The following is a 26,141-nucleotide window of genomic DNA, read 5'->3' on the forward strand; positions in this document are numbered from 1 at the left end:
GCACTTTATCTTTTATATCTTCCTTTTCAATTTCACAAAATGACCTACAGCAAGGCGTGGCCGGGTCAGCTACAATGCCTTTCAATGCAGCTCCATAAAACTTGATTGTGCCCTCACACTGCCCCTTTTTGTTTGTGGACTTTGATCCAAACGGGAAAAGGTTAAGAAGAATCCACCACCACCACCCCGTGTCACCCTTAGGTGTGCTCAGCCTTCACCTGCTTCATGACTCCACCTTACATGAGAAGGAAGGATGGAGCTGCTGGAAACAGGATGTGGTCCTTCAACCAGCAAGGACATGGACCATCACAGACAGATCCCGCTCCTGCTGTGGAGTCAAGAGTGGCCCTGGGATGGCAGAGAGAGATGGGGAAGGGGCCGGGGACAGAAGGAATGGCAGGGCTCCAGATGCTCCCTTGAACCCCTTCCTTGATTCCAAGGGGGGCTCTTCTTCTGGGGCTCAAAGCATTGGCGTGGAGGTTTGATTTTTGTCATGATTACAAGGAAGGGAAGAAGGGAAGGTAAAACACACACACACACACACACCACACTAAGAACTGAATGAAAATATCCCTGTCTGAGCAAATAGCTACTGCAGAACATAACGTGAGGTTTAGCTGTGATGCTCACCTGCCTCCCTGGACTAGTCTTTTCTGGGGGTCAGGGAGCTGGGGTGGTCAATCAGCATGAAGTTCCCAGATTACTGTGAAGGTGTGTGTGCTCTTCGCAATAAACACCCTCTGCTCACTCAGACAGGTATTTACAGTTCTTTTTTATACATATGTACAAACAGGATAATACATCTCATGTGTCCAAATCATCCGGTTCAGATCCGGGAAGTGGTCTTATCCGGCTCCCCCTCCAACATGAGAGGCGGGGAAGTCCCATGTGACGCCTCTGATCCTTGCATTTTATCTCCCTCCTTTCATGAGCTGAAGGCACAGACTCAGTCTCCCCATCTGTCCCTGAGCTCCTGGTGCAGTGTTGAGGGTTTGCTTCAGCATCAGAGAGCCTTGTCACCTCCTGGCTCCCCCCTGCTCTCTCCCCTTCTCCCTTCATTTCCTGTCTGTCTGTTTCTAACTGTTCCCTTTCTGACTCTTCCCCCTGCCCCGACCCAAGGGTGTTCCTTGGTCATGCCATGACAGTTACCTTTGCTTTTAGTCAACTATTCCAGTTCATCATTCCTCCTCATTTCTATATGGAGGGTCAAAGGCTATGCACTTTGTATAGACATACCGGTAACTACATACTTGTATAGACCTAACTTCATGCTTCGTGCATCAGAAGAAGGGCATTTTGAAAGCATCCCTGTTTCAGGGTGGGATTCAGTCAAAAACAGGCAAATTCAGGTAGCAGAACTGAAGCTGCTTTGGAGTTGTAGCAGAACAAACCCACTTCCGCAAAGGATTGGGCGCTCTGCAAGAAATAAAACATCCGGGGGGGGGCACCAAACTATTCAGTGGAATAGGTGAGAATGAATATTTTGTAAGGGAACACGGAGTAGAAAATTCTATATTGATATGGTTTTCCCCCTGTGTGCATTCGCTGGTGTCTCCTATGGTGTCCATGTTGACTGATGCCCTTTCCACATTCAAGACATTTAAATGTGGACATTTTCCGCATTCAATCCATTCAAATGCTTTCTCCCCCGTGTGTATTCTACGGTTTCCACTATCACTGAAGCTCTTTCTACATTCAATACATTTAAATGGTTTCTCCCCCGTGTGAATTAGTTCGTGTTTCTAAGGTTACCACCATCACTGAAGCTCTTTCCACATTCCATACATTTATGGTTTCTCCCCAGTGTGAGTTCGTTGGTGTGTTCTAAGGCCTCCACTTCCACTGAAGCTCTTTCCACATTCCATACATTTATATGGTTTCTCCTCCGTATGAGTTCGTTGGTGTGTTCTAAGGTCTCCACTTCCACTGAAGCTCTTTCCACATTCAATACATTTAAATGGTTTCTCCCCCGTGTGAGTTCGTTGATGTACTTTAAGTTTTCCACTTTGACTGAAGCTCTTTCCACATTCAATACATTTAAATGGTTTCTCCCCCGTGTGAGTTCGTTGATGTACTTTAAGTTTTCCACTTTGACTGAAGCTCTTTCCACATTCAATACATTTAAATGGTTTCTCCCCCGTGTGAGTTCGTTGGTGTACTATAAGTTTTCCACTTTGACCGAAGCTCTTTCCACACTCCATGCATTTATATGGTTTCTCCCCCATGTGAGTTCGTTGGTGTGTTCTAAGGTCTCCACTTCCACTGAAGCTCTTTCCACACTCAATACATTTAAATGGTTTCTCCCCCATGTGAGTTTGTTGGTGTGTTTTAAGTGCATCACTTCTACTGAAGCTATTTCCACATTCTATACATTTAAATGGTTTCTCCCCTGTGTGAGCTCGTTGGTGTACTTTAAGTTTTCCACTTCCACTGAAGCTCTTTCCACACTCAATACATTTAAATGGTTTCTCCCCCATGTGAGTTCGTTGGTGTGTTCTAAGGCCTCCAATTTGAGTGAAGCTCTTTCCACATTCAATACATTTAAATGGTTTCTCCCCCGTGTGAGTTCGTTGGTGTGTTCTAAGGCCTCCACTTCCACTGAAGCTCTTTCCACATTCCATACATTTATATGGTTTCTCCCCCGTGTGAGTTCGTTGGTGTGTTCTAAGGTCTCCACTTCCACTGAAGCTCTTTCCACATTCAATACATTTAAATGGTTTCTCCCCCGTGTGAGTTCGTTGATGTATTGTAAGGTGTTCATTTTGACTGAAGCTCTTTCCACATTCAATACATTTAAATGGTTTCTCCCCCGTGTGAGTTCGTTGATGTACTTTAAGTTTTCCACTTTGACTGAAGCTCTTTCCACATTCAATACATTTAAATGGTTTCTCCCCCGTGTGAGTTCGTTGATGTACTTTAAGTTTTCCACTTTGACTGAAGCTCTTTCCACATTCAATACATTTAAATGGTTTCTCCCCCGTGTGAGTTCGTTGGTGTACTATAAGTTTTCCACTGTGATCGAAGCTCTTTCCACACTCCATGCATTTATATGGTTTCTCCCCCATGTGAGTTCGTTGGTGTGTTCTAAGGTCTCCACTTCCACTGAAGCTCTTTCCACACTCAATACATTTAAATGGTTTCTCCCCCATGTGAGTTTGTTGGTGTGTTTTAAGTGCATCACTTCTACTGAAGCTATTTCCACATTCTATACATTTAAATGGTTTCTCCCCTGTGTGAGCTCGTTGGTGTGTTCTAAGGCCTCCAATTTGACTGAAGCTCTTTCCACATTCAAAACATTTAAATGGTTTCTCCCCCGTGTGAGTTCGTTGGTGTGTTCTAAGTGCATCACTTCTACTGAAGCTATTTCCACATTCAATACATTTAAATGGTTTCTCCCCCGTGTGAGTTCGTTGGTGTCTTCTAAGGTGTGCATTTTGACTGTAGCTCTTTCCACATTCAATACATTCAAATGGTTTCTCCCCCGTGTGAGTTCGTTGGTGTGTTCTAAGTGCATCACTTCTACTGAAGCTATTTCCACATTCTATACATTTAAATGGTTTCTCCCCTGTGTGTGTTTGTTGATGTATTCTAAGTGATTCATTTTTACTGAAGCTCTTTCCACATTCAATACATTTAAATGGTTTCTCCCCCATGTGAGTTTGTTGATGTCTTCTAAGTGTTTTACTTTCGCTGAAGCTCTTTCCACACTGCATACATTCAAATGGTTTCTCCCCTGTGTGACTTCGTTGGTGTATCCTCAGTGTTCCCCTGTGACTAAAGCACATCCCACATTCCATACATTTAAACTGTTTTTTTGCTCTTCCCAATAAATTCACAGGTGGCTCTGGTGAATTCTGTCCCTCATCTTCCTGACCTGTTTGGGAGGAAGAGAATCCTGTTAGACATTCAAGAATGAACACACATCAATCTCAATATGCACCTTCTCTTATTTTAACACCATTTCCATTCTCTACTTTCCTCACTATGTTCCAAATTTTTAGGAATATAGAAGAGATAATGGCAAGACAACACATGATCACTCCATTCACACCTAATAAAGCAGCAGCGTTTTATAATACTTTTCTACGTTGGAATGGGCTCCTTAAACACACCTCTGTATTTTTCATTTTCAAGTGAGGAAATGATCTCAGGTTCAAATAACAGTATCTTCTCTGAGTAATTAGCAAAACTTTCATGGGTTCCATGATCACTGCAGATGGTGACAGCAGTCATGAAATCAGAAGACCCCCTGCTTCTTGGGAGAAAAGCAATGACAAACCTAGACAGCATCTTAAAAGTAGAGACATCACATTGCCAACAAAGGTCCGGATAGTTAAAGCTATGATTTCCCCAGTAGTAATGTATGGAAGTGAGAGCTGGACCATATGGTGCTGGAGGAGACTCTTGAGAGTCCCATGGACTGCAAGAAGATCAAACCTATCCATACTTAAGGAAATCAGGCCTGAGTGCTCACTGGAAGGACAGATCCTGAAGCTGAGGCTCCAATACTTTGGACACCTCATGTGAAGAGAAGACTTCCTAGAAAAGAGCCTGATGTTGGGAAAGATGGAGGGCAAAGGGAGAAGGGGACAACAGAGGATGAGATGGTTGGAAAGTGTTCTCGAAGCTACCAACATGAGTCTGACTGAACTGCAGGAGGCAGTGGAAGATAGGAGTGCCTGGCATGCTCTGATCCATGGGGTCACGAAGAGTCAGACATGACTAAACAACAAACAACCACAACAACAAAGTGTTGTTATATCATATGCAACTGTGAGAATATTGCAGTATATTAGAACCTAAGTCCTAATCCATTCCACAAGTACGTTCTAAAACCAAAGCGTTCCCAAACAAAAGCACACCTTAGTATAGAAAATAATGCAAAATGGATTAATCAATTCCAGATTTTAAAAAACAACACCTAAAACAGCAGTTTAACATGCATTTTACAATTTTAAAGCACCATTGATCCATAAAATGAAATCAATAATGTACTGTACATTATATATATAAAATTATATTATATATAGGAGGTCGATCCAAGCTGGCACTGAGGTAAGATGCACTTGCCGGAGTTCCTTTTGAATCCTCCCTAAATTTGTGTTGTGGCTCCCAGCCTTTCAAGTTTTTGTTCCGAAGATTGTACCAGGGTGTTGGAGTTCACGCTAGGAGTTCACACTGCCGATAATTGTGAAGCCAGCATCGTAAATCAGTTTTAATGAGCAGATAAGTGTATTCTCCGGCAGCCTTGGAAGCAGCTTTTGACTCTCTGGTTTTCCGCCAGCTCACGCCCAGTTGCCGAGAGTTTTTTCCTTTTATTATTTTTATTACCTTTTATCACCTTTTAATTACTGCTATTTTAAACGACTCATAATGATGGGTCAAGGCAAACGCCTAAGGGATTGTGATGAGGCTTTGCCCTCCCCAAGAGCCAAACAACCAAAAACCGACCCCCCCCCCCGTTTCTGGCAAATGGAGTGGCCCCACTGAACACTGGTGGAAACTCAGAACCGTTTCTATCCACTAATGTCCTTAGAAACGTCAACACCAGAGGAATTGTTTTCACCTCAGATTAAAACTGCAAACGGCAAGCCTGGAGGAGAGAGTGTCCCACTGAAGGTGGTACAAGACACCGGAACTGAGGACTGGACAAGACAAGAACAACATGAACATCTCCATCTTGTGGTCAGAACCCTTAACTGTATATTCAAGAAGATTGATGTGCTATCCTCCCAGCTATGTAATCTCGGACAGAAAATTGATAACTTCTGGCTAAAGTCTAAGCCAACTGTAGATACGGGGGAATTGAAGTTCCAGAGAACCTTACCCTCAACCAAAAAAGGAAGTGTGATTCCTAAATATATACCAAATCCTGCACTGAAACATCAAGCACTGTCCCTGCAACCCAAGAAAATCTGCCTAACCATCTGGGCAGGGTCAGCAAGGTAGCTCACTCTGGGTGGGGTCAAAAAGCATCTAAGCAATCTCCTAAACATAGAGACCACACAATGCGATCTTATTGCAGTATTACCTTTGAACCAGCACTTCAGGCCACAGAAAGTGATGCTTGCGTTTTACTCTCCAAGGATCCCCTCAGTTATCATCAGGCAGAAATTGCTCTTGGCTAGGTATGATATTACCCCAACGAGAGTTTTTATGGACCGTAAGATCCACCCCCTTCTACTCGCCGGCCACGGCAAGGAGCAGACTCTGTCGGAGAGGTCGGGAATACCTCGGGACATCGAGCCTCCTCAGCCGGAGGATATCCATCCGCACCGAAACTGGACTTACTCTACGCCCTCACGAGCTCTAAAGAAACACACCGGCGCAAGTAATCTTCTGACTCCGCCGGAGGAAAGAGAGCTTTTAGCCGCCTTTGGCGACCTCCCACCGAGGGAACAACAAGAAATAATTGATAGACTAGAAGTACTTAATCAACAGCTTATACATGTCCAGAAGAACGGAAAAGTCCTGCTCACTTCTCAGGATAACCCTGTCAGCTCTTCGGAGCCGTGTTTTATGGAAGCAGGAAGTCTTCCTTACCTTAGTTCGGCTCCTAAACCTCTGCCTCTCCCACTTGAGGGCAAAACCCACCGGTGCTTGGCAGACCCAGGTTTTGTCTCACAAGTAGGCTCCTCATCTCCACTCTTGATAAATTTTGACTCGCCCCCCAAGAGCTCCCCGCTGAAGAGTGTAGCCCAGAGTTCCTTCCATCTTAACAATTCCTTACCAACTAATTCATCAATGCCGGAACTGGAGTCCTCATATTCCCCTGAGCGGCAAAGACCCGACATACAAACGACACCAGTATGCCAAGCATCCCCAGTACCTTCGCCAACATCAGGACAGGGGAGTGTTGCACCTACATCAAAAAATGGCCCGGATTTGATTGAAGACCCGGACGGACATATAAATCAAATGGTTTCATTGGCGAGCTTTAGACCTCACGGTGGGGCAGTCTTAGCAAATCCAGTGGAGTTTCAAACTGAAGTGTCCTCCCATGGGCTAGCCTGCAGGAGACCCGTCCTGTTGCACCAGTCAGAACACCTTACTACCAACTTCAAGACTAGGTACCCCCTGCAGGTGCCAGCCCTGCAAAGTAAAATAACTGACTTTTTGTGGGGCCTGCCATGCCCCCTAAGGACACACATCTCTCCCTGAAATGACAGCGAATTGGACGCAGAAGGAACTCGCCCCTATCAGTCCTCAGCTGGAATATTGCGGGCTGGAGGGGAAAAAAACTTGATCCAGAATTCTTGGAGTATATTAATCTGTTTCATATCATCTTGTTCCAAGAAACGTGGGAAGAGGAGAAAATTGTTTTAAATGGCTTTGAGCTTCTAGAACTCCCTGCCTGCCCCTCCCTGAAAGGAGGCCGCCCTAAAGGGGGCCTAATAATAGGCATCTCCCTCAAGTTACATTCAAAATTTACTCTAGTACAGGCCTTGCCTCCCTACGCCCTTACTGGACTGATCGCGGGGGATAAGATTTCACTACTAGTTACAAATGTCTACTTTCCACCTGGGGGTTCTTCCCCCGAACTTGGCTCTAAATGGGACTCGCTAGAAGAGCATTTGCTCTCATGCTATGTTAAGTTTCCTAATACCCCGGCCATAATAGGTGGCGACTTTAACGCCCACACAGCAGCAAACTGGGACTCGCTGACCAAAGCCAAATGGTGGGTTACTCCAAACCTTGATAATTATGATCAGGAGCATATCATGAGGAGAACTTCTAAAGACCATAGAGTAAATGAGGCCGGAGTACTCCTCTATCAAATGGCCATCCGTTTAAATCTAGTCCCCTTAAATGGCACATGCCTCCCTGATATTCCTGGGGATTTTACCCACCTGGGCGTTAAATCAAATAGCGTCCTCGATTACCTTCTGGTTTCCAGGGATCTATTTAAGTGCATTTCCGCCTTTAAGACTGAGAATGTACAATCTAGTGATCATCTTCCCCTTGTAGCCAAGCTTTCCCTGAACTGGCAGTCAGAGGCTCATAGTCATGCGACCCAGATGGTAACCAACGCAACTCTCCAAGTAAGAGGAATCAAATGGTCGGAGGCCCAGGCTCAAAGGTATCAGGAATTCTTTCAAAAAGAAATTCTTGGGCTCCATCTCAACACAGGCTCTGCCTCAGACGAGCATAGCATAGTGTTGAGATGTTTCCATCATCTTACGACTGATCTCACGGCCTTCTTCAGGTTACCACCCCAAATAATAAACCGAAATGAATATACTTACGGTGCCCCCTGGTATAATTCTCAGTGCAAACAAGCAAGACAGCGCCTTCGTGCCATATATAATGTATATAAGACCTCTGGTGCATCTACTCTGCCAGCTAGTTATGCACAAGCCAAGCTAGCTTACAAACGCACACAGAAAATGGCCAAACGTGAGCGGCACCACAATCGCTGGCAGGCTTTGATCACTGCTTCAAAACCGCACAGATCCAGGGAATTCTGGTCTTTGATCAACAGAAGGGCGAGGAAATACCCAAGGGCAGTTATCCCTGCACCGACATGGGAATTGTTCCTGAAGAAATGCTTCTCACAGGTAGATGCTCCCTCTGCCCACCTGATGCATCTGTTTACCCACTTACCTATTTGGCCTCCCACCAATTCTGATGAAATAGCCAAGCTAACAACTCAGCTGAAACCGGGTAAAGCCCCAGGGTCCGATCTGATCCCTGCTGAGGCCATTAAACTACACCCAAAATGGTGGGCTGGCATCTTGGCCAAAACCTTTGATGCAATCAACGCTTCCGGCCTCATCCCCAAAATATGGAAGGAGGCCATTATAGTACCAATTCACAAAAAAGGATCTCCAACAGAGCCGGAAAACTACCGTAACATCAGCCTCCTTTCAATCATAGGGAAAATTTATGCCCGTTTTTTTGCTGACTAAACTATTGCGATGGGTAGATGAGACTAACCAGATTGGCCATGAACAAGCAGGGTTTAGAACTAAACGCTCTACAACCGACCATGCGATAGTTCTTTACCATCTTGCACGGAAGTACTCCTCCCCTCCCCGGGGCTACCTCTGTGCCGCCTTCTTAGACTTAAAGGCAGCCTTTGACAGCGTTCCTAGAAATATCCTATGGGAGAAACTTGCGAAACAGGGTATTGATAGAAGACTCCTATGGCTTATAAGTCAGCTCCATGAAGGTACCCTTGCCAGAGTGAGACTTACTCCTGCGGGTGACCTCTCAAATTCGATACCAATAAACAAGGGAGTTCGCCAAGGATGTATATTGGCTCCCTGTCTATTTAACCTATTCATCAGTGACATGCAAACACCCCTAGTTAACTCATCTCCAAGTACACACGCGTCTGGACTAGCAGACTACCGCTGCCCACTCCTTTTATATGCGGACGATGCAGTAATTCTATCTTACTCACGTGTTGGACTAACCAGGGCCTTGAAGATCTTTGCCACGTATTGTCAACTCAACCAATTAACTATTAACCATGTTAATGCTGGATTGTGAATGGAGTGTGCCACAATCTATAGCGTATACCAGGGTCCGGCACGCTATCACTGCGTTGCGTTGCTTTTAATGCCTGGCAACCCCTGGCTATTAGCAGAGTTCAAAGCCACAGCGAAGCTTGTGTGTAACTGCCAAGGCAGCCCAGTAATAACTCACTGAAGCGTTGTCTTCTTAACGAGCTAACTTTATTTACAAAACAATAAATCTTCTCCCGGAGTGCTCAGTTCCATGACTGCTCCGGTCGGTGAAAACGAAACCAAAAAGTACAGCTCACACAGACAAAGACAAAAGCCCGTATGTGAACTGCCCACACAGTGATCAGTGCGTCACAGCAGAGCACTTAACTCTTCAGGCTCTGATACTCTCCACACCCCCTCTCGCGCTGGTTCACTGTGGAAAACAACAGTACATCAACTTATACAAGAGATAACCCTTTACAAAACTCTTCATGTCTTTGAAAGGTTAACGGTTTTGTGAAACCATCAGCTAAATTTTCAGTACTCGGACAATAGCTGAGTTTCACCAATCCTAATTGAATACTTTGGCACACATTTTTAAACCTGATATCCAGATACTTCGTTCTGGCCTTAAATTGCGCTGACTCCGCCAATTTTAGACAAGGTTGATTGTCTTCCCAGACGACAATGGGTAAATCACAAACACCGTAGATTTCTTGTACTAAACATTTATAGAACTCTACCTCTCTGCACAAATCGGATAGAGCACTAAACTCAGCTTCGGTGGAGGAGAGTGCGATCAGACTCTGTTTTTTCGACCTCCAACCAATCAGAGAATTTCCAAATTCTACTACTGAACCAGATACAGATTTCCGGTCTTCTAGATTGGCCCAATCGCTGTCTGTGTAGCACGTAAGTTTTGGCTCACCCTGTGCTGACAGCTTGAGGCGGAAATCTTTAGTGTCGTGCAGGTATCTTAACACTCTTTTTATACCGTTCCAGGCATGGACACTAGGTTCTGAAGCTTCTCTGCTCAGCAAATTGACTGCAAAAGCTATGTCTGGTCGAGTCCACTGGGACAAGTATAACAAACTTCCCAAAGCAGACTGAAAGACTCCGGGGCTTTCAAAAACAGCTTTATCCCCGATTTGGGAATCTTTTATGAAACTTGCTTCCATGGGTGTTCTAGTACCCTTGCAGTCAGACATCCTAAATTTTTCTAGTATCTGCTCAATTTTGCCTTCCTGGCTGAGCATGAAGCTACCATCTTCAATCCTGTCAACCTGTACTCCTAGGTAGTTTTTCACAGGTCCTAGGTTCTTGTGTTTAAAGTATTTGCCCAACTCTTTAGCAAATTTTTGCACCTGTTTCTGGCTCCTTGCCAGAAATATGATGTCGTCTACAAAAACTAACAGTAGCTCCTGTTGCTCCTGAGAGCCCTTCAGATACAGGCAGCTATCCGCCAAGCTTTTCTGGAAACCCATTTTTTCCAAGACATTATTGAGATACAAATTCCAATTTCTGGCCGATTGTTGCAGACCATAAATTGACTTGTGGAGTTTCCACACTAGATTTGTACCTTCCTCTTCAAAACCTGGTGGTGGCAACATATACAACTCTTCTTCCAAATTTGCATTTAGATAGGCCACATCTATATCAAAATGCTGCACAGTGAAACCTCGTTGAGCAGCTGATGCTAGAAGCATGCGAAGAGACTCACTGCGAGAAGTGGGAGCATAAACTTCTGTAAAATGCAACCCCTTCTGCTGTGTGAAACCCCTTGCGACTAGCCTTGCCTTATATTGTGGTTCACCAGATATTGTGGGTTTGAGTCTATATACCCACCGGCTGCCAACAGCTCGCTTGCCCTCTGGCAGTGGTGTGGTGCTATAGACTCCTAGCGATCTCATGGAGTTCAATTCCTTCTTCATCGCTTCCTGCCATTTGCTAGCTTCCTCTGGAGGTAACCTCTGAACCTCCTCAAAGCTTTCTGGCTCACATTGAGCCATGCAAGCCCATACACTGGTTGCTGTGAACCGTTCGGGTGGTTTACCTTTTGTTGTGCGTGCTGACCGTCTTAGCACAACGTCAGGTACCCCCTCTGACTTCCCTACATCAGAGTCAGACTTCGTGTCAGAGATCTCACTCAGTGACTTACTGCGTCTCCGTGTCACCTCGGGACTAGATGTGGGTGACGTAGGCTCACTCTTTACTTCGTGTCTCACTGCTCTTGGAGTTACCGGACTAGGTACTCTTTCAGGTTCCTGTACTTCTCCTTCCTCATCATCAGACACATCTAGACTGTCTAGGAGAATATCAGGATTCCCGTGAACACACCTCCACCCATCTTGTTCGCAGAACTCAGCACTTCTGCTAATGTGGATACGTGATTGGTCACCTTCTGCATTCACAAACCTCCAGCCCTTACAATTTGGCTCATAGCCACAGAAAATCATCTTCCTTGATTTGGGGCTTCCCTTCCTTCTTTTAGATTTGGGAAAAAGAACATAGGCTTCACAACCAAAAGTTCGGAAGAAATGCACTTTTGGCTTCTTGCCATACAGTACGAAATAGGGTGTGTCCCTCACAACAGAATTGTAGGCCCTATTCAAACAGAAATTGGCAGTTCGCCAGGCTTCCGCCCAGAAGCGTTGCGGCAAATTAGCGTCAAAAAGCATAGCGTCCGCAGCTTCCCCTAACGTGCGGTTGCGGTGTTCTGCAACACCATTCTCCTGTGGACTGTCAGGACAGGTTAATCTGTGCTTAATGCCCTTTTTCCGAAAGAAATTTCTCAGATCTGACCCTAGGAACTCCCCGCCTCGGTCACTCTGAAAGCTTTTCACCTTTAGGGAAAATTGAAGCTCAATTTCAATGACCCAGTCCTTTATCACTGAGGCCGCCTCCCTCTTGTCTTTCAATGGGAACAACCACGACATTCTAGAATGGTCGTCAACAAGAACTAGAGCATAATGGGATCCGCCAAGACTGGCAGTAGCCATTGGACCAGTCAGATCCATATGAACAAGCTCAAAACACTGTGTGCTTACCCGCTCTGACCTTGGGTAGCTACACTTCTTGACTTTAGCACGTTTACATGCTCTGCAATCGAGAAATTTAGAGCATGACTTGAACTTGCACCCATGAGCACATTCTGGTACTTTGCTCACATATTTCCAGCATACATGCCCCATTCTACGATGCCAGAGATGTTGACACCTATCATGCACAGGAGCATTGACACACTGTGCTTGCGCTGGATCTGGGCTACTCCTGTCTGTTTGCCCCCTCCCATCTAGGACAAACAGCCCATCCTTGCTTCGGCTTTTCACACTAACTAGCACTACCCCCTCTTTGGAGATAGAGCATGTGTCACCTTCAAAACAGACCTTAAAGCCATCTCTTAGCAATGCAGGTACTGATAACAAACCACTTTTCATGCCAGGTAACACATAAACATTTAGCTGTGCATGCAAGCACTGCATAAAATAAGAACCAGTAGAAGAAAGTGTCCTGGTGCTTCCATCTGCCAAGTTGACTTGCTTCTTTTCAGCAACTTCTTTGCAGTTCTGCAACTGGCCATCAGGGGGGCATAAATTGTCTGAAGCTCCCGAGTCGATGATCCAAGATAAACTGCTTTTCTGTCCTCCCCGGACTGTTGCCATGGCAGCAGACAAGTTCTGAAAAACTTTGCCTCCTTCAAAGCCTTTGCCACGGCCTCTGGCACGTCTCTGGTTTCCTCCTCTCCCCCTTCTGGGTTGGTTGCCATGGGAACTTAATTGGCTGGTCTTTGAAGTTTCTTGCCAGGTGCAGTTTCGAGCTACGTGGGAGGGAGAGTTGCAGCGATAACATCTCCTTCCAGCATAAGCTTGCACAGTGGAGGAATCCTCCCTGCTTCTCTGCAAACTGCATTCTTTGCGAGCACAGCCACTCTTAGAAACAGAAACGGCTGCTTCTTTCTGGCGTCTTTGCTCTTCATCTGAAAGTCTCCCCGAAACATAGTGCAGGGTCAGGTCAGCAGTAGGCATAGCCTCAAATGAGACATAAATTTTCAAAACTTTTATCAAGGCTGGATAACAGAATATACACCATAAGGTCCTCTGCAAACTCAATTTTGTGTTGCCTCAGCCTATGAAATGCTGCCAAAATGCTAGCTATGTGGGTTTTCACGCTTTCCCCAGGCTGTAGTTTCAGCTCAAACAGATGCCTCATAGCATGTAGTTTTGCTCCAGCTGTTTCTCTCTGGTGCACACGTACTAAATTTTGCCAAGCCTCATGTGCACATGCAGCTTGCTGGACGTGGGGTAACACAGAAACATCACAGCTCATGACTATGGCACAAAGCGCTCTCTGATCTTTGCGTTTTGCTGCTGCAGCTGTATTTAGCTCTGCCTGCGTGGCTCCATCAGGGGCAGACACCGGGGGGGCTGATACACAATCCCAAAGGTCCTTCCCCAATAGCCAAAACCTTGCCCTTTGTTGCCATTCCTCCCAGTTATGGCCATTCAAGGGTGCAAAAGGTGGAGCAAAGCTGTCCTTATTGCCTTCCATCTCCCAGCTCCTTTGGGGCTCTTAGCGTACTCACTCAGTAGCTCTCCTGGCTCCCTTCCTGGGCTGGAACGATGGCTGCTTTCACTTCTGTGTCCAGCTTCTGCCAGCGAGTTCCACTGCCCTATGCCGACTGCATCAAGACAGGCTTCTCCAGCTGGCTGCGTGGGCGCCTTGCAGCTAACACTGTGCTTTTAATTACCTCCATAACCTGCTGGATTGTGAAATGGAGTGTTCCACAATCTATAGCGTATACCAGGGTCCGGCACGCTATCACTGCGTTGCGTTGCTTTTAATGCCTGGCAACCCCTGGCTATTAGCAGAGTTCAAAGCCACAGCGAAGCTTGTGTGTAACTGCCAAGGCAGCCCAGTAATAACTCACTGAAGCGTTGTCTTCTTAACGAGCTAACTTTATTTACAAAACAATAAATCTTCTCCCGGAGTGCTCAGTTCCATGACTGCTCTGGTCGGTGAAAACGAAACCAAAAAGTACAGCTCACACAGACAAAGACAAAAGCCCGTATGTGAACTGCCCACACAGTGATCAGTGCGTCACAGCAGAGCACTTAACTCTTCAGGCTCTGATACTCTCCACAGTTAAATCCAAGATTCTGATTTTCTCCAGAAGTCAGAGATTATACAAATGGAAGCTTGGCGGAGCAAAAATAGAGCAAGTTCTAAAATTCCAATACCTAGGAGTTATTTTTCAATACAATTTGGGGTGGAAAGCTCAAATTAAACACCTACTTAACAAGGCCAAAACCCTGTCATACGTGCTCCTCCGATTCTTTTTTTCGGATGGAGCTTTGCATGTTCCCTCGGCCCTAAAGGTGTTCAAGGCAAAAGTGGTTGCCGTGCTTGCTTATGCTGCCCCGCTTTGGGCTGCAATGACAGATCTTGCCCCTCTTGAGACGCTGCAAAATCAATTCCTACGTCGGCTCCTAATGCTCCCCCTGTGCGTAAGCAATGTAGCCATTCGACTAGAATTGAAGAGTGCATCCTTAGAAACTTGCCTGTGGAAGCAAGTCTTCAATTATTGGTTAACATTGTGGCATAGATTACCAAGCCACTACCTTGTCCAATGCTTATGGCGAGATGAATTCTCTAGCCTTTGGACTAGTAGAATTCATGCCAAACTCCTGAGTTATGGAATCTCTCCTTCAGATTCCCTAAAATTAGATCAAATTACTGCTCAAAGACTGATCCGCCAAAAACTGGATGACATCGATCTACAGCGAAATCATATGCTGGGGGGAGGTGTTTGTTCGCCCCAGAACATCGGTATCACCTTTACTTACTGCGTTCCATCATACCTCTCCTCCCTTTCGACTGTTGTCCATAGACTGGCCTTCACCAAAGCGAGGTTCAACGTTTTTCCCTCCAACGTCCTGAGACATAGATTCTCAAAGGGCCAAGCCTCCGCCATGTGCGAATGTGATAAGGAGACACTGGAGTCTCTCCAGCACATTATGTTCGCTTGCCCCTTGTTCAACGTGCCACGGGCAGATTTGTTGGGATCAATCATACAGAAACTAGAGGCCACCCCACCAGAATTCCACCTCGCCCAAATCTTGCAGGATAAGGATACTCATACGACCCTGAAAGTGGCAAGGTTCCTGGTCGCTGTCCTTACCCAAAAGCGACGCCAAGGAGCACTACAAGCTAGCTAAGGCTTAGTATGCCATTCTATTTTATTGTATTTTATGGTTACTGTGGTGTTTTAGCAGCTGTTGTTCCCACTTGCACAAGTTGTTATCTATGTGTTTTTTAATGGTATGGGCCTATGGCCGTAAATAAAATTCTATTCTATTCTATATTATATATAAAATAAGTAAGACAGTATTGTAGATGATAAAAAAAATATTCTTTCCTGCACTGATGATAGTCATTGTTTGGATGGGTTTTTTTTTAATTCATTTCCGCAGTCACACAATCAATCAATCAATCAATCAATCAGTAGCTGAACAGGGTTCTACACATTAAGGAAAACAAATGAACCGAAAACGCCCCAAAAACAAAAAAGTAAACAAAAACAAAAGCTGTACTGTGAAATAATTAAGTGCCAGACCACTTAAACTGTCAGCACTTTCATGCTTAGAAATAATTTACTTCTTTATCTCTATTGTTGTTCTACTAACGGTTCTTTTGGTTTTGCAGCTTTTTGCAGTTAATCAATCAAAACAAAAAAGACACAAAAACACAAAATAAATATAAAAAACCAGACAGACCTTAGTGTAACACTGAAAACGGAAGTGTGGCACTGAAAACAGATGTTTGGCACTCATATTGGAAGTTTAACACTCAATACGAACCATGTTCGACCTTTGAAAAAAATTCACAAACCAGAACATTTACCTCCAAGTTGTTTGACTACTAAGCCGTTTGAGAACCACGGTACCACTGTATTAAGAAGCCTATGACCAGGAAGGTAGAGCACAAACCTCAGTCTAATCCTTTTTTTCAAGCTATCCAATTTGCTGGCCGTCAGTGTCTCTTGTAGGATGGAAGTCCATAGACTAACTATGCTTCTGTTGATTCATCTTTTGTAGCCCTGAAAGGCTGATAAATGTGTTATAGCCTAAGCTTTTGTGGGCTGCACTCTGACGAAGTGGATTCTTGACGAGGAAATCTGGTGCCACTATAAACTTATGGGTCTCTTTGTTGGCTTTGTGTAATTATTTTGAAATTTATACGAAATCTAAACCACAGTATCTCCATGGATCCTGCCCACCTAGCAATTCAAAAGCATATCAAAAGTGCAAGTAGATTAAATAGGTACTGCTCCGGCGGGAATGTAAACAGCGTTTCCTTGCGCTCCTCTGGTTGGCCAGAAGCATCTTTGTAATGCTGGCCACGAGCCGGAAGCTGTACGCCGGCTCCCTCAGCCAGTAACGCGAGATGAGCGCCGCAGCTCCAGAGTCGGACACAACTGGACCTAATGGTCAGGGGTCCCTTTACCTTTACCTATCTCCATGGAAGCTTAGAGATGGATAAAATTACAACAGTGCTATAAAATATTATACCACTCACTCACTCACTCTCACACAAAACCCCGACTGTAACATTGGCAAATCTACACAATTCGCTTATCCTTCTTCTTCTTAGCCCTCACTCCACACAACTGTGCAAGACACGCTTACAAATTCCATGCTTCTGTGTACACCGATGGCACACAAAATCTCATGTGAAAGAAAACTATGGGAACTTGATGCTCTCTGGAAGTTGTTAGACTACATCTCCCATCATTCCATTGGTCATGCTGGCTGTGGGTGAGGGGAGTTGGAAATCTAATGATGTCTGGAGGGTAGTATGTTGGAAAAGGCTAACTCAGAGGTTCTGGCAATTCCATTGTCTGAGGATTTCAGGCAGGAGAGAGGAAATGGCTTCTGCTGGACCCTCCACAAATTGCAAAAGCACGCAAGGACCCAGACCCCAACCCTTACCCAGAAAACTGGCCTCTTCTTCACTCTCTCCCGCAGCCTTTGCCGAGAGATGGATGTTCTCTGTGTCCAAGGGATCCTGCTCAGACTTGGGGGACTTAATAACAACATCTTCCACAGGCCACGATTCCTGGAACAGAGATTGGGATGCAGATTAGGACATCATGAAAAGCTCGAGAAGCTGACTAGCAGAGAGCCTGGGGGTCAGGAATCCAGGCTGTCGGCTTGATAACACGGTACGCAAGACATAATTAACTTAAAGATTTCTTGCCAAACAAGCAATTAGCCTTGGAGCGCTGTCTCCAGACATCCATCAAGTACACTCAAGTTGACCCTTCTGAAGAATCCTTCAGGCGTATGCAGAATATACTGAACCTATGACCCTTGCAGATGTGGGGAGATATAGGACTAGCACATTCCCAGTCAGTGGCGGAGGAAGGCTCCACGCAACCCGGTGCGGCGAAAAAACACGCCCCGGGGGCGGGGCGTCGTGATGTCACATTGTGACGTCACGATCATTGGGCCACCGCCACTTCCGCAGCCCCCTTTTAAGCCGCAGAGTGAAAAGGCGGCTCATGGGGCTGCCACTCCCCATGCACTACCGGTCACCCCGGGAGCAGCAGCGCTGCACGGACGTGGTGATGGAGGGAGTGGCGGAGCGTGGGAGTGGCGGGAGGGGCCGCCGCTTGTCACCCCACCCCCCCTGTCACCCGGGGTGTATCGCCCCTACCACCCCCCCTAGTGACGCCCCTGTTCCCAGTTCCCCTGTTTGTTAGCCTTGCTGCCAGTGCAGGACCACCGTTGGTACATCTGTGAAGCTACCCATGCAGAGTCCTTCTCTTTTGCCCTCTCTCACTAAAGGTTGGGTTGGAATCCTTCCTGGAGTGATGCATTCTGCTTCTGGTGGCCAGGAGACGGTGCTGGTGGCTAGAGATTTTTCTTGTACCGTAAACTTGGGTCAACATAGGCTTCAGCATAACTTTGCTGCAGCAATGCATTAAAATCTGTGCCTATTTGTAACCCCGCTTTTCAGGTTGTGATTCAGTCATCTGAACCTGGCCATTATCTTTAACAATGTTTCTACAACTTTACAGGGTAGGCCAGTGTTATTCTATTTGCACTACACATGGGTTTGCTGAGGCTGCAAGATGTGCCAAGACGTTTACCTCAGTGGGAAGCAAAGAATATTTTGGAAATGGAGGCAATTTAGATGAGGAAAACGGGGGTTGATGGAAGGACACCTCTTCCAACACAGCCTCTGCTCTGATGAAATTCAGAGTCCCCTGCAGCTGCTTAGGTAAAGTAAGAACATCAGGAGATATGACTGCAAACCTCCCATGTATGCTAAAGTTTGGTCTAACAAGCCTTTTTAAAGTGGATTAGAGAGAAAGTGCAGGGAGGAGGAATATTCACCACCATAGCTAAACAGAACTTCCATGTCTAGAGATGCTGGACTTGTGACCTCCAGATGCTGGAAACCCAGGTGAGAGGAGGGCAATTACCTTTTCCGGAAGCCCCTCAGTGTCTGGGGGCAGGGTCTGGTCTGTCCCGCCTGCTCTCCCGCTGGACCACTGGCTGTCATCCGCAGCTTCCCTGAAGGAGGCCAGGAGGACACCATCCCCAGAGTGGGGAGGACTGGGAGCCTGTGGGGTTTCCCAGCTTGAACGAGGAGGGTGCATCGTCTTCAGGAGATCCTGCCACTGGGCATCCCAGTGCTGCTGTGGCTGCCCCTCCTCTGCCTCCTTCTTAATTTCACATAAATCTGCACAAGGCAGAAGATCTCTGAAGGTCTCATCTTGGCCTGCAGGAGATCTTTTTCCTTTGGACTCCAGTCTCTCCCTTTGAATGGGTCTTCTCGGCCCCTGCTCTTCCATTTTTACACTACTCTGCTGGAAAGGAAATAAACACAAAGTAAAATACCAGGGTAGAATAAAACTCAAGAATAAAAACAAAAGCATTTAACCGTTAGCCAGTTTTTGAAATACTGTATATCATTACTCTTTCTATTTCTGATTTTCAATCGTTATGTCACCCAAACGCCCCCACCCATGCACGAGAGGAAGTTATCCAAAGACATGGGGAAACCCCAAGATTTACAGAACTACAAATAACATTTGGGGGTGGGAGGACCAAGGCAGTGGTAGGGAAATCCAAAAACAACCCAGTGAGAGGACTGAGCAGGTTCAGTGACTAGGGAATGCTGATTCTGGCTGCAACTTCCAGCATGTTGGAAAGGCAACTAAAGATCTTTGTACATGATTAAGGCTGCGGCAGACCCACCTAACATTTAAAATATATGCCTTCACCCAAGAAATCCTGCGAGCAGCAGTTTGTTAAGCGTGTTGAGAACTGTAGCAATAAACTACAGTTCCCATGTTTCTTTGGGGGAAGCCACGTGATTTACATGTATGATATCTGCAGTCTGCAGAGCCTAAGAAACAAAAAACAAAAGGAATATTGACCAACAAAACCAAACAACAAAATCAGCACAGTTCTGAGATGGGATAGAAGCCCTGATCTGGAAATAAATGTTCCCCCTGGCTGCTCTTTAAAGAGGGTTTCTAAAGAACAACCAGAAGGGTCTTTTTCCTAGATCTCATTGCTAATTCAGCAGAGTCTTCTTGTGCTCTTATTTCTCCCCCACCCCAGCACTGGGGTTGGAAGGACAAGACATACTGATTGTGTGTGCTCTCGGCATACGTGAGAGTGTTTGCAAGACTTGTATGTATGCAAAATGGCATGTCTGGTGAGTGTTTGCAGTATATTTGGCCTGTGTGCATGTGACTTTATGGTCCGCATCTCTTTTCTGTGTGCATGCCTGTGGATACATTGGCCACACAGCTCACTGGAATGTGGCCTCCAGAATCAATGCAGCTTTAAGTCCATAAATGTTTTCTTCCTCTTGCTCTATCGGAAAGAACAATCAAATCTGAGAGTATCCCTGGATCTACAGAGTTAATGTTTTCAACATCCTATGGAAACAAACTGCATTGAGATTTCTAATTACTTTGAGATTTTTTTCTTAAAAATATGAAGCAGTATAGAAATGAAATGAGTAATAATGTGAACATTAATAACTAATTTCAAATTTGCCTTCCTGAATCTTTTACAATACTGTCATCAACATTTTTATCACCATTAATTCATGTCCATATGCCACTTCCAAAGAATCCTCCTTTCCTCTGCATTTTCAAAACTGTCACCCACTTCAACCCTCAGCGTTCATCTGAAAACTCAGCTGTACTACTGGGGAAGGTGGAAGATAAAACATTTAAAGGAACAGGCTTAAGCCTCTCTCAGTTATTTATACGCAGACCCAAGAGGTCACTGGGTTTGATAGCCTGGGGAAAGATCAGATGCGTTCTCTGGAGAACAGATCTATTAGCTGTTTTGTTTAGCCATGACTGGTCAACAGAAGCTCCATGTGTAGGCACAGTGTACCTTGGTTTGGGGGCAGGCAAAAGAAGCCATTTCCTTGCTAAATGAATCTGATGGACATCATTGCCACAAGATGCGGTGATGGTGGTGGCTGAGAGAGCTTTTGTTATGTATTGGGTTTAACACATGTTATGATTCTAGCCAATCGTAGAAGCGTAGGTGGACGAAAGTTCTAATGGCAAGCACTGTCAACTGTCAACTTCCAACTGGCACTTGAGTGTGTTCTTGTCTAATATGGGAGAGAGCTGTTGAATAAACGAAGTTGCATTGGGATTCTGACTGTTCCTGAATATTTAATAGCTTTAAAAGGCGATCACACCAATTCACGAATGGCACTGGCGGAGATAAAGGGGGGGCAGGAGTAGTGGCGTGCAAAGTTTGCCACGGGGCTGCAGAGTGAGAGGGGCCCCTCCCTGCTGCCCTGCTCTTCCTCGCCTTCCCTCTCCGCCGGTGGGAGAGCGTGAGCTTGTGCCTGTGCTGCCGCCCCCTCAACCCACTCATCGCCCTTGCAGCCACCGCAGGGAGGCAGAAGCAGGCGAGAGGGAAGGACAGTCGGAGCGGAGGGAGGACCGTGGAAGAGGAAGGGGCTCCCCGATGAGGGACAGGGAGAGGGGCGGCAAACTCAGGGAGACAGAAGCCCCAGGCACGCCGCTGATCAGCGGGCCTCCATCGCGAAGCAGCAGCTGCCTTGGCCCCCTCATTGTGCCCCTTGAGCTCAACATCGTCTATAGGACTGAAGGGAGCAGCTCTCCAGGGACTCAGGCAGGGTCCGTGCCAGCCTGACCTAGAGATGTTTGCCCCTGTGCCCTCCTGCAGATGCCCTGCTCCTGAGCTGAGCCCCTTCCCCTTCCTGCACGGTTGGGGGGCCTGATCCTGCCAGGCGAGGCCTCCACCCTCCTGCACCTCTGACTCCTCGCTCCGTCCCTGCACCGAAATCCGGCTCCTCTCCGGGGAAACTCGCCAGGCCACTGGCCGCTGCTCCTCAGCTCTCCTCGGCGGGGAGACAGGAAAGTGCAGCCGCTCTCGAGTCCCCCTGGCTAGCCCCGTTTCCTGCCTCTCTGAGCATCGGAGCTCGCTGGCTGTGGGTTGGGCCCTGGGAGGCTGCAAGGCTGGATGCGCCCCCTTGCAAGGCGAAGGCATCGTGCATGCTGCGAGATCTCCCTGCTGCTTCCCCTGCCCTCGTATTTGCAGCCCTCTGCTTCTGATCCTGGAGGTACTGCTCTTCACTGTCAGGGCAAATAGATCAACCCTATGAGATCTGGTCCATTCCTAGCTCAGGAGTAGCAGGGAATAAACTTTTGCCACCCTTCTCTAGGGGTCTTCATGATCAGCGTTGTGAGTTCGAGCCTCATGTGAAAAAACTGGAAATAAAGTGTAATGTTACTTTGAAATTGTGTGCACAGTACTCAAGTGGTTTAAAAAAATATTTTTAAAAACGAAACAAAACACCCTTTCCTTTTCTATACCCTACTGTGTCTTTTGTAATAAGTGGGTTTTGATTAGAAAGCTGCTTCATTGAAATATATCTGGCATTTTATACGCTATCCAGTATGTTCTATTAATAAGTTTCCTCGTGATCAAGTGTGAGACTGGTTTCCAAATCCTCATCATTAACAATTCCCGAAATTTCAGTAATGCTGGGACGATGCCTCCCTGCTGCCCAAATGTCTTGCTGGAGGTGGCAGTCCAGTTTCCAGCTCTGCTGGCTGGGGTCATGCAATCACTTAGCTTCAGCAACCAATGCCAGGGTCAGGCCCTGTTATCTTTCCATATCCTCCAACATTTCTCTGATGAAAATAGGAACACCCCGTTCCATAAAGCTAATTTTACTATTTATACACGACCCATCTTATTACGTTGCCCCAGCCACTCTGGGCAGCTTCCAACCTATATTAAAAACATAATAAAACATTAAACATTAAAAATCTTTCCTATACAGGATTGCTTTCAGAGGGCCACGGGGTCAGATAACTCCATACCATCCAACATTTCTCTCTCCTGCCTCAGTTCATCAGAGGAGGGGAGGGGTTCTGGCCTTCATACTCCTTTCCCACCCCACCCCTATAATAACCAAAGGCACAAGGACAAGGACGGACACACACACACCATTTTTGAGTGAGGACCAAAAAACCACATTTTATTATTTTATTACTTATTTTCACAGTTTAATCAATCAGTTAATTTTATTGTTGATAGCCAATGGCCATCACAGTACAATAGCAGCACAACCCACACGGCTGCAAAACAAAAGACCATGTATGCAGCAGACCAGGACAAATCTATAGTGTCTGAAATTAATTTTCATGTTTGTTTCAATGGGAAGGATATAGGGCAGCAGAAGGTGGTGAGGTCCAGAGTACAGCTTCCATTATCCTTTACTGTCTGCCCTGCTGGCTGAAGCTGATGGGAACTGGACAACAACATCTGGGGACACCTCAAACTCTATGCTCCGATATACAAAATCTACAAAAGATTAAGGCACTGATCCAGAAGACAATGAACATAGAATAGGCCCCATTGATTTATTTTGCAGCAAGTGTAGCTAGGAAGAGGATACATTGGCAGCAGGGTTTGGAAGCTGGTCCATGACACAAATCCCCTTATTTCCTCCCCTGGAGATCTGAGGTCTACAAAGCAATGCGTTAGATCACAAAGGGCCAAGTTGACCAATGAAGGTAGACTACCAAAGACTTTTTTTGACATGGTGGACAACTTGGACTTAATTGATTCATGGAGGCAGAAAAATCCTCTGGAAAGGGAGGCAACTTTCTTTTCAGAGGCGATGTGGGCGTGGAGCAGACGTGATTATATTTGGATAACTAAGGATTTAGTACCAAGAATTGTAAAAGCACAGATAGAGCCTAAAGCATGTTCGGATCACAATGCTGTACAAATGGAACTAAGACTGACTCCGCAAGGTTCTTTTAGATGGAGAATGAATGACGTGTTACTAAGAAATGAGAAGATCATTGAGAAGGCCCATAAAACCCTGAAAGACTATTTTGAAATCAATTTAAATACAGCAATGGGAAAAAGGGTGATTTGGGATGCAGGTAAAGCAGTTATGAGAGTATTCTTGATCCAGCAAAATGCAATTAAAAGGAAAGAGCAAAACCTCAAAAAAGAATACATTTTGACTAAAATTAAAGAAAAGGAGAAAAAATTGAGGTCCAAGCCAAAGGACCAACAGATACAGAAAGAAAAAAAGGCGTTACAGATACAGTTTTCTAATCTGATAAACCAGGAAATTGAATGGAAAATAAAGACAATGAAACAGAAAACCTTTGAATTGGCAAATAAATGTGGGAAGTTATTGGCTTGGCAATTGAAAAAACGTCAGAAACAAAACACTATTATCAATTTGATTGAGGAAGGAAGGCATATTGAGAACCCAAAGGAGATCAGAAAATGTTTTCAGAAATATTACAAACAATTGTACAAAGAAGAAAAACAGGACAATGATATAATCCAACAGTTTTTGCAAGAAAATGGAATGCGTAAAATACCAGAGGAGACTAAAAGTACTCTCAATCACCCAATCACAAGACAGGAGATAGAGGAAGCAATAAATAATCTGCAATTGGGTAAGGCTCCAGGACCAGATGGACTGTCAGCAAAATACTACAAAATCTTAAAAGAATGGATGATTCAACCGATGATGGATGTCTGCAATGAAATATTACAGGGGAAAAGGGCACCGGAGTCGTGGAAAGAAGCGTACATTACCCTGATACCAAAACTAGACACAGATAAAGCTCAAGTGAGAAATTATCGACCAATCTCTTTACTGAACGTGGATTATAAAATATTTGCAGGTATATTGGCCAAAAGGTTGAAAGGAGTTTTGAAAGAGTATATTCACAATGATCAAGCAGGTTTTCTGCCTGGAAGACATATGAATGGAAATATAAGAAATTTAGTGAATATACTGGAAAGATTAGACAAGAGAAGCAATACAAGAGCTATCTTGATGTTTGTGGATGCAGAGAAGGCCTTTGACAATATATCTTGGAAATTTATGAAACAAAATTTTCAGAAAATGGAGATGGGAAATAATTTCATGAATGGAATCAATGCAATATATTCGGAACAAAGAGCAAAGATAATTGTTAACAATGTAGTATCAGAGGAAATAAGAATTGAAAAAGGAACAAGACAAGGGTGCCTGTTATCCCCATTATTATTCATTACGGTCCTGGAAGTCCTCTTAAATATGATAAGGAAGAAAGAAAATATTAAAGGAATAAGGGTGGGAGAGAGAGAATACAAAGTAAGAGCCTTTGCCGACGACTTGGCTTTAACCCTACAAGATCCTGAAAATAGCGCAGTGAATGCACTAGAAACAATTCAACACTTTGGGCAGGTCGCAGGTTTCAAATTGAACAAAACAAAAACCAAAGTATTGACTAAGAATATGACAAGTGAGGAGTGTAAAAGACTACAGACTCGAACTGGGCTTAGCTTTGTGAAGAAGGTAAAATATCTGGGCGTGAATATGACCTCAAAAAATTTAAATCTTTATAAGGACAATTATGATAAGGTGTGGAATGAGATTAAAAGAGATTTAGAAAATTGGACTAGATTGAAATTATCACTTTTAGGAAGAATATCTGTGATAAAAATGAATGTGTTACCGAAGATGTTATTTCTGTTTCAATCATTGCCAATCATTGATAAGATGGATTGTTTCAAAAGGTGGCAGAAAGACTTATTGAAATTTATCTGGCAGGGGAAGAAACCTAGAATTAAATATAAGATTTTGACTGATGCAAAAAATAGAGGAGGATTCTCCTTGCCAGATTTAAGAATTTATTACGAAGCAGCTGCCTTTTGTTGGTTGAAAGAATGGTTTACCTTAGATAATGCTGATGTATTAGATTTGGAAGGCCATGACAATGTGTTTGGTTGGCATGCATATCTGTGGTATGATAAGATCAAAGCACACAGTGGATTTAAAACACATGCAATTGGGAAATCTCTGTTCAAAGTTTGGTTGAAATATAAAGATTTATTAGAAAGAAAAACACCCAGATGGTTGTCATCGTTAGAAGCTAAAGCCCATAAAATAGCAAATATGGATAGACAATGGCCGAAATATAAAGACATTTTGTTTTAGTTTTTTTGTTTTTTTATAAGAACTTTATTGGCTTTTTCCAGACAAAGAACAACAAAACAACCTACACCACACAGACAAACAATCAAACAACATAATAAAACAAATATAACCCAACTAAAACTAAAACACCAATAATTCTTTTTCTTGTTC

At 44.9% G+C, this 26,141-nt stretch overlaps 1 protein-coding gene across 1 annotated transcript; it reads right to left on the reverse strand.

Annotated features, from left to right (window-relative positions):
- Nucleotides 1–1,447: 1,447 nt before the first annotated feature.
- Nucleotides 1,448–21,902, reverse strand: LOC117042639 (zinc finger protein 271-like). Its single transcript, XM_033142208.1, has 5 exons — nt 21,779–21,902; nt 18,940–19,326; nt 17,441–17,567; nt 1,792–3,874; nt 1,448–1,606 (listed from the first exon to the last, which is right to left on the reverse strand). Exons 2-5 carry the CDS (start codon nt 19,309–19,311, stop codon nt 1,453–1,455), a joined length of 2,736 nt encoding a protein of 911 aa, XP_032998099.1. The 5' UTR covers nt 19,312–19,326; nt 21,779–21,902; the 3' UTR covers nt 1,448–1,452.
- Nucleotides 21,903–26,141: the final 4,239 nt, after the last annotated feature.

Source organism: Lacerta agilis, chromosome 2 (genome assembly GCF_009819535.1).
Source record: "Lacerta agilis isolate rLacAgi1 chromosome 2, rLacAgi1.pri, whole genome shotgun sequence".
Taxonomy (NCBI): domain Eukaryota; kingdom Metazoa; phylum Chordata; class Lepidosauria; order Squamata; family Lacertidae; genus Lacerta; species Lacerta agilis.